This window comes from Oncorhynchus mykiss, chromosome 23 (assembly GCF_013265735.2).
Source record: "Oncorhynchus mykiss isolate Arlee chromosome 23, USDA_OmykA_1.1, whole genome shotgun sequence".
Classification (NCBI taxonomy): Eukaryota; Metazoa; Chordata; class Actinopteri; order Salmoniformes; family Salmonidae; genus Oncorhynchus; species Oncorhynchus mykiss.
Window position 1 is genome coordinate 30,707,789 of NC_048587.1, and position 9,019 is coordinate 30,716,807.

The 9,019-nt window shown below is 40.5% G+C and overlaps 1 protein-coding gene across 2 annotated transcripts; it reads right to left on the reverse strand.

Moving 5' to 3' along the window:
- Nucleotides 1–32: 32 nt before the first annotated feature.
- On the reverse strand, nt 33–8,369 carry LOC110502562 (polyribonucleotide nucleotidyltransferase 1, mitochondrial). 2 transcript variants are annotated; one of them, XM_021580684.2, is made up of 28 exons: nt 8,117–8,369; nt 7,745–7,805; nt 7,587–7,661; nt 7,284–7,389; nt 5,638–5,687; nt 5,460–5,523; nt 5,323–5,370; nt 5,121–5,234; nt 4,784–4,970; nt 4,640–4,691; nt 4,493–4,550; nt 4,257–4,353; nt 4,038–4,140; nt 3,819–3,889; nt 3,677–3,713; nt 3,507–3,573; nt 3,314–3,403; nt 3,119–3,172; nt 2,904–3,013; nt 2,731–2,802; nt 2,582–2,645; nt 2,407–2,490; nt 2,240–2,323; nt 2,011–2,117; nt 981–1,036; nt 752–830; nt 540–587; nt 33–446 (listed from the first exon to the last, which is right to left on the reverse strand). In XM_021580684.2, exons 1-28 carry the CDS (start codon nt 8,194–8,196, stop codon nt 291–293), a joined length of 2,274 nt encoding a protein of 757 aa, XP_021436359.2. In that variant the 5' UTR covers nt 8,197–8,369; the 3' UTR covers nt 33–290. The 2 variants fall into 2 exon arrangements, with proteins under 2 accessions (XP_021436359.2, XP_021436358.2); XM_021580683.2 differs by having other exon boundaries at nt 8,121–8,368.
- Between the last annotated feature and the right edge of the window lie 650 nt (nt 8,370–9,019).

A 9,019-nucleotide genomic window follows, 5' to 3' on the forward strand; every position in this document is an offset into this window, starting at 1 on the left:
CAAGTTTAAGTCAAGTCAGCGTAAAACAATTACATGGTTAATTTACATATTTATTACACATTGTATAAAATAGATAAACAGAAACTGGCAGGCTATAAACTCAAAATAATATGTCCACCCATCTGATCCCATTGCTGAAATCAGCAGAGAATGAGAGTACAGTAAGTGGTGCTTGGAGGATGTTGGTGAGTATCGAGAAACGGTAGTTCAGTGAAGTCAGGGTGAATGGAGAGTGTCCTGAAGATGCATGGTCATGGACAGTTGTTCGCAGTCTAGGAGGACACGGGGAGTCAAGAGGAGGTGCTGGTCGCTTGGCCATTCCCTGTGCCCATGGAGATGCTCTGTTTCTCACTCAGCGTCTTAACAACTGTTGCTGCTGGAGATTGTAACACCTTCCTCGAAAGCCTCATTCTACCATCTGTTGGGTCTCGCCCAAAGTATTTAACCTGTTGGCAAAGTTCCATCAGAGAAATAATGTTAGTTAATAAATCAAGCAGATTAACTAAAGATCAAAATAATGATCCTACTGCAACACATACCTGAATCTGCTGTCCAACCTCTAATCCAAGAGCACTTGGGTGTTTTATCTGTACAAATTTAGAGTTTACAATTATTTCACTCTGAAACATAAATGACAAACAGAAAACAAGCCAACACATGCAGCCCTTTCCAAAATGGTAACATCTGTAAAACATAATCTCTGTCGAGGGTCCTGTGACCCCTGCATGGTATTCTGGGGCAAGGCTCTTACCCGTTTGTGGTCTAGCTGAGAGTTATGGAGCAGAACAGCACTCATGTTGGGATATAGCTTCACCATGACACCAATGTCCCTGTGGGGGAAGGGAGACAGAATTGAAGCAAGTCATGAAGCTACCCATTTAGCAATCCAATGTTTAAATCAGTCCTATGTTTAAAAACCACCGACAGTAGCTGCATCACAGATTAAACAGCATCCTCCAATAACACATAACATTGTGTACCTTATTTCCATGATGGTGGCAGTGTAAACAGCACCAAACTCCAGCAGCTGCTCTTGCTGCAATGCAAAAAATGTATCCTCAGATTCATTGATGTGGGTAAACATTGCTTTTTTGGATGATATAGAGGAGTCTAGCCCTTGATCATGACTCTCAGTTCCATTACATTACACATAAGAGTCATTGGAAGAAGGCATCTTCTGGAGAGTTTTGTTAAGATGCCAGACACTCGCTCTGCACATTAACATTCATCGCTTGCGGTACGGTTTTGGAAGCATAACTACCCGATCTTTCATAAGAGCGAGAAATAATTTTCAAAACACAGAAGGTTAAATTGATACACATATTGATACGGTTAGGGTAGGTGTTCCCACATCTCTATGTTATAGAGTATGTTTATGGAAAGACGGAGGACAAGAACACCTGTGTGTAAGCGCAACTCGGGAAGTGTAGCGGAAGTGTAGTTTCGTCAGATGGAGGCTCCCCTAGCTGTATAGATCTATACAAAACATTTACAGTAAGTGTTTTTTATTTTAAGGATTCGAGTAATACGCGCATCCCAACATCAAAAAGCTCTGTAGCAGGATAGCCAACGCTGATGTCGGGACTTGACAAACTTAACAGTGAGTGAGTGATGACCATGAAAACATGCAAGACTGATGGCTATAGCTATGTTCAACAAGTACAGTATATTATTCTTCTGGCCTTATCTAGCTCTATTTGTGATATTTTACCTTGCCTCGCTGGCTTGCTAGATAATCAATCCTCTGATGACATCTGCAATGTTGTAGATGATAACCAACAGATCACCTGTTTATTAACTTGCACAAGCTGCATTTGAAGTTGCACGTGATCGTATCCACTGCTAGGTAAACAAAGAGGGTTTTAATGACGAACAGCGCACCAACTTTATGACGCGGCCGGGAAATGGGTCTATAGTATAATCATTTAGTGAATCAAAATGCATTAAGGATGCGTTAAGGAATGGTAAGATATTAGGCAATACAGTGGAATCAGACTAGGCTGGACTCACATCATCCTTGCAGATTTCTGTGACGAATTCCTGGGCTTCATTCATTGCACCTGGAGTAGGTGCAAACACAGAGAAGGTCTCCTCGTCCACCTGGCTTATCGTCACACCTATCCAATGACACAGAACAACCTGTAATTTTCCCATACACTATGCACCTATGAAGAAAGCTCATGTGTTAGGGTTGACACAAATGGAGTTAGAATGTTTTTTTTTTATATTAAAATGTTACCTGTTTGAGCTTGTAGTCTGCGGAGATTATATCCCCCTGGTCCGACAAAGCGTGCTCGTCTGGAGACAGGGACTCTGACATTTTCTGCAACAGACAGGAAACATTCCTTCAAAGGGAAATACATAAATGATGGGAATCAAATAAGGGCTAGACACTAAGAGTCTTACCGACAACTGGGCCATTCTCCTTTCTTTTATCCCTTGGCTTGGCAATGGTCTTGTTCATGATGCCCAAAATCTCCCTCTTGGCAACTAAAGATATGAGAATGACATGAGGATTGGTGACTACGATATTTTATAGTGACATAAACAATATATTTCTGGAGCATGTCTTTCATTTCACCTGTGGCTTGCTGAATAGCCTCCATTACAAGTTTCAGAGGTAAGCCTGGAATCTTCACATCAGCCTAGAAGAAGGAGGCATACATTATAGCAAAAATAAAGTCAAAATACGACAGAATAGCGAAACCACTGGACATTCATCTACAGTACCTGTAAGGCATTGATACCCTTGTTTGTTCCTGCCAGTTTGAAGTCCATGTCTCCTAGGTAATCCTCTATTCCCTGTTGTGACAGAAAACACAAATAAAACAGTTCTACGGGGGATCCCATTATTACAGTACGAATGTAGATTTGGTGAGAAAAATACTAGTAATATTGGGTACCAGAATATCAGTCAATATTCGGTAATCCTGGATTTCTGATGGCTTCTCTGGGTTTGCCTTGGATATGAGTCCAATAGCGACACCTGCCACAGCTGATGAAATAGGAACACCTGAAACACAAAAGTGCTACGTTTCACTGCAGAAGAACAGAAGGATCATCAACAACATCAAATTACGTTTTTTATTTTCCACTTCAAAAACATGAAGTACTGTACCAGCATCCATCAAAGCCAGACTGCCTCCACATGCTGATGCCATAGACGAGGACCCTGAGAGAATGAGAGTGCGTGAGAGAAAGAGCAGGGGCTAATCATACAGTCGATGAAATTATTAAGATTTTGCAACTAAGCTTATAACAAGTAATAGTCTAAAAATGTAGAAGCAAAATGAAAGTCATCCATAGATCTCACCATTAGACTCCAGAACCTCAGAGGTAACTCTAATTGTGAAGGGGAAGTCTTTGGGAATGACAGGTCTCAAAGACTTCTCAGCCAGTGCCCCTGTTACCATAGAAGCAGAATATGATCTAAATAGTCACATCAATTTAATAACCATGCCACCCACACTACCCCTGCGTCGTCTAATCTATACCAGCATACTAACCATGACCAAGCTCTCTTCTGTTCATTCCACTCATCTTTCCAATTTCATTGGTTGCATAAGGTGGAAACTGAAAAATAAATAATTTCAGCCCATTCAGATGTTTTTTTGTGCAATACCAAACTAATAAGCAAATCCTCGAATCCTACGTATTTGCAAAATGTGATACTCACCTCATAGTGAAGCATGAAATTCTTGTCTTTGACTCCACTGTTAAAAGAGAGCAACTAGTTTAATCTAAACTACATAAATTGCATTAACACTTGCTTGAAATTTGCTTTCAAGAAGACCGTAATTAATCATGTATAAGTTTACCTTAACGCCGTAGTAATGATGTCTGTTTTAATACTAGACTCCAAGGAGTCAAATGTTACAGAGCACAGAACCTAGAGAGAAAAGGCTTTATTAAGTAGGCTAAAGATAGAATGACAAGCCAACCTAAATAAATCAGACTCCGCCAATACTTTCCAATGTCCCCAAAATAAATAGGATGCATACTCTGAGCCTACATCTTTATAAACGCCAGATCCCTACCTGTGTCTGTCCCCTCTGGAAAAGTGCAGACCCATGAAGGGGCTTAAAGATGTCCGCCTCACAGGAAATATTTCTCAATGAAGTCAAGTCTCTTCCATCACACCTGTAAAACAAGGAAACTATTTTATTGTTCCAAACCACACAGTATTCATCAATTGCATATGTTGGTCAAGCATTCATGAATATCTGCTAAATACTACTAAGACATGTTCTTTTTACCTCCTGTACTCATTCAAAACCAGATTGCGGAAAACCTCTTTTGATACAATGTTGAAGGACTCCATCACCTCGTAAGGTTCTGCTTGAGGATATTTCTCTACAGAATAGACATATGTAGGCGGTTAGACAGTAAACAGTAGGCGGTTAAACAGTAACCACTCACAATACCTTGAAAGTTGCAAAAAGCATAACATCTGTAGCATAGCATTTATTTGGTATATAGCAATGATATGTACCTTTTATTTGTTCCTCTGTTTCAAGCCTTACTTTATTAATGGCATCATCTCTGGAAATCTGAAAGGACACAGTAAGTTACTGATCATACTGAATGAAAAAGTACCACCAAAACATAATAGCAAAAACACCCAGACATAAACACTTACTTTGTCATGAGTGAAGTCTGTGAAAACAGCATAGACCTTTTCAGAGGCCAACCTGAAAGCAAAACCAGGTGCTGTCATGTTACCATCAATAAATAAAAACATGACAGATATGAGAAATATTCAAACAGAAATTTGATGCCTTACTGTCGCGCAAGCTCAATCATTTCCAGGGGAGCAGAAAATATTTTGGGAGGAGTGCGCTTGGACACCTTTGCTTCTCTGGCCATCTGTTGAATTGCCAGTATGATCTGCTGTGTGTGCTTCACACCAACCTTGACTGCATGACAGAAGTCCTGCTGCAACACATTCTCAGCAGAAGCCTCTATCATCACTAAGACACAAACAATATGTGTTTTTAATTTTTTTTTTTTTACAGAGACTGAATATGACATAACACACAACATATATCATAGAATGTTACAGTAAGGTAGAAGAGAGTCCTGTAGGAAAAATGGATGTGCGATATAGATGGACTACTAACCCACTTGGCTGAGCGGTGCTCCTGCCACTATCAGGTTGATAGTGCTGGAAGCCATTTCCTTTCGTGTTGGGTTCACCAGAAACTCTCCATTCACCAGGCCAATGCGCACTGCACCTAAACAGCCACGAAACACAAACCATATGGTTAAAGCCACACGCGGTGCAAAAAAAAAGGACAGGTTAGGTTTGTAAGAGATACTAACCAATGGGCCCATTCCAAGGAATGTCAGACAGGGATAGAGCAGCAGAGGCTGTAGGGATGAGAAATAGTTTATTTAATCACTGGATGTCAAACAAAGGTCATGTGACTACTTCTAAAAGGAAATCAATCTCTCCTCACCTCCATTAATGGCCAGTACATCTGGATCATTAACACCATCAACTGCCAACAGATTACACAGGACCTGAAAATATACATAGCAGCATTACAATCAAGAGCATAGCTTGCAATAATAGTGTAAACATATCAGTAAAGACTCCATAAATAATTACAACATTAGCTACAAATGATGACTCACCTGAGTGTCATAGAAATAACCAGCTGGAAAAAGCGGTCTGATTGCCCTGTCTGAGGTGAGACAACAAAAAAGGATACAGTTAAAACTCTGCTAATGGTATTTGTACTAATTCATGACTAGAGTAATTGTTGGGTTGTTCCACGAAATGAGTGCCTTTGATATTTTACTATAGATCCCAAGGATCATTTAATAAATCAGATAATTAATATGAATAAAATTCAACATTTAGATATTTACTGCCCTTCACCCTCTGAATTCCAGGTAGATTTTAACCCACTTAACCCAAAAGTTATGAACATCATTGTAAAGCCCTAGATATCTTGTTGTAATTTCTGTAGATTATTTATTTCATGTGATTAGCAATTCATTTTAAGGTCAATTCTGTTACATGAACTGAACTGTCATTTAATATGGTGAAACTATTTATTTAAAAAAATATTATTTTCAAAAGAAACATCTAACAGTGAAATCAGTGTAAAAGCAGGTGGTTCTACTCTTTTTGGCAATTTGCTGGTGTTTTGTGGTGGAAAACAGAGTGGGTCAAGCATAACACATCAACCCTGTTACCAATAGACAGACAAGCTAGACATGCTTTTATAATTTCCTTCTGTTTGTGAACCTTGCATTCAATTGCCCCTCCCAGTTGCACACATTTACAATGACATTTTAGTAATTTAGCAGACGCTCTTTTCCAGAGCGACTTACAGGTAGTGCATTCATCTTAAGATAGCTAGGTGGGACAACCACACATCACAGGCATATAAAGTACATTTTTCCTCAATAAAGTAGCTATCAGTAGGGTCAGAGCTAGAGTGCTGGTTCAGGTCGAGGTGAGGAGGATTATTTAAGACACTGTTTGAAGAGGTAGGGTTTCAAATGTTTTCAGAAATGTCCTAGCTCCAGGGGGAAGCTGGTTCCACCATTGGGGCGCCAGGACAGAGAAGAACTTGGACTGGGCTGAGCGGGAGCTGCCCTCCAGTAGGGGTGGTAAGGCAAAAGGACCTGGGGTAGCAGAATGGTGTGCTTGGGTTGGGGTGTAGGGTTTGAGCATAGCCTAAGGTAGGGAGGGGCAGTTCCTCTTGCTGTTCCGTAGGTAAGCACCATGGTCTTGTAGTGGATGTGAGCTTCGACTGGAAGCCAGTGGAGAGTGCGGAGGACTAGTGTGACATTTGAGAACTTCGGAAGTTTTAAAACCAGGCTGGTGCCAGCATTCTGTCTAAGTTGCAGGTGTTTGATGGAACAAGCGGGGAGCCCAGCCAACAGCGAGTTGCAGTAGTCCAGATGGGAGAGGACAAGTGCCTGGTTTAGGACCTACGCCTCTTCCTGTGTGAGGTAGGGTCGTACTCTATGGATGTTGTAGAGCATGAACCTGCAGGAGCGAGTCACTGCTTTGACAACAAGTACCCATTTCCCCTGTCATAAGGGGATTTATGGCCCATTTAAGATGGCACTTAATAGACACTCACTAGTCATTTTATATTTAACCTCTTTTGATGTGAAACATTTTTTCTTTATTTTTTACCATGTGGTCTTTATGACTGTTAAAAATAGGTGAAATCCCCCCTCACAAATTCACCAAGTTAGACATCTCAAAAGTCACCGCATTGGTGGAATTTATAGGATAGAAGTTAGAATAATCTTCTCACCTATTAGCCTACTAGTCAGAATCTCATTTTCAGTGGTGCCCAACTCCCGCCGCAGGTGGTTAGTGGGGATTCTACCAGCAGCAGCTGCTTTTTGCCTGTAGTCCACCTGTCAATCAAAAAAACACAGCTCTAGCCAAGGGACCTGCATTACTCCAAGGGACCTGAAAACACTATGTAATAGCCCAATACACTAAAGAGATCATTACACATTAATGAAACAGAAAAGCAGTTTTTCAATATGTTTGAAGGGCATTAAAATAAATTAATATGAGCCCACTTAAAAAAACAGGAGCATTAACTTACCACTAGAGGCATAAATTGGGAGGGGGATGGTTTTGTTTTACTGACAGCTGTCACCATCACTGTTGTATCCCCAAGCTGGATAAAGAGGTGGAATGCATCTGAGTAACTGGTTTGAACATCTTGTGCATATTCAAGTTGCAAACTGAAATATAGCTTACCTGCACAACAGCCGACCCATCTGCAAATCTGGCAAGTTTCCCTGTTGAGATCTCAAGTTTTCTTTAATAGCAGGGAAATCAGAAAGCATCTGAGGTTAGAGTGAATTGATGTGAGTGAATCACCCATTCATCATCACAGCAATACACATTTAGGAAGACTCAAGAACGATATATTCTAAATAATATTCCTTCTTATAAATATATCTGACTCAGACCATGACCATATGAAATCAACAAATACACCCCTGCATTGAATAACGATCTTGAAACCTTGACCCACAGGCTTGACTGGTTGTTACTGTGTAACGTTATGTTATTAGCAAGCTATGAAGGTAGCTAACTACTAACTAGCTAGCCAAGTCAGAAGACAACTTACTTCTCACCGAAGTCCACTCCCACTTTTCGTATCGTTCCATGACTATTCCAGGCGCTTTGGTGGCACAACCGCACATTTAGTCGAGCCAGCGAGGGCCCAAGTCTCAGTAAATGTCTCATATTCAAGTAAAAGCTAACATTACACATTTTTGTGAATTGCACAGGTATCTTTTACACAATTTTGATGCGCATGTGGGCTGCCATTACAGTTCATCACATGCACGGAAGTACGTCAGAAATACATTTGTCTTGTGATAGGACCAAAGAGAAATCGACAAAACAAGGCGTTTCAATATACCAGACCACTTCAGAAGTTCCCTCCTGCTAGTGTCTAGCATGTTGTGCTAGCTAATCCAAGTTTATCATTTTAAAAGACTAAATGATCATTAGAAAACCCTTTTGCAATTATGTTATCACAGCTGAAAACTGTTGTTTTAATTAAAGAAGCAATAAAACTGGCCTTCATTTGACTAGTTGAGTATCAAGAGCATCAGCATTTGTGGGTTCAATTACAGGCCCAAAATGGCCAGAAACAAAGAACTTTCTTCTGAAACTCGTCTGTCTATTTTAGTTCTGAGAAATGAAGGCTATTCCATGCGAGAAATTGCCAAGAATCTGAAGATCTGGTACAACGCTGTGTACTACTCCCTTCACAGAATAGTGCAAACTGGCTCTAACCAGAATAGAAGGAGGAGTGGGAGGCACAACTGAGCAAGAGGATAAATACATTAGAATGTCTAGTTTGAGAAACAGACGCCTCACAAGTCCTCAACTGGCAGCTTCATTAAATAGTACCCGCAAAACACCAGTCTCAACGTCAACAGTGAAGAGGCGACTCCGGGATGCTAGCCCTATAGGCAGATTTCCTTTGTCCAGTGTCTGTGTTCTTTTGCCCATCTT

Coding starts and splice junctions, on each gene's coding strand:
- LOC110502562 (XM_021580683.2), bottom strand. CDS start 8,266: ATGTGTAATGTTAGCTTTTACTTGAATATGAGACATTTACTGAGACTT. Junction 4,141..4,256: donor GTTTTGAATGAGTACAGGAG/GTAAAAAGAACA, acceptor CTTGTTTTACAG/GTGTGATGGAAGAGACTTGA. Junction 1,037..2,010: donor CAGAAATCTGCAAGGATGAT/GTGAGTCCAGCC, acceptor TTTGCATTGCAG/CAAGAGCAGCTGCTGGAGTT.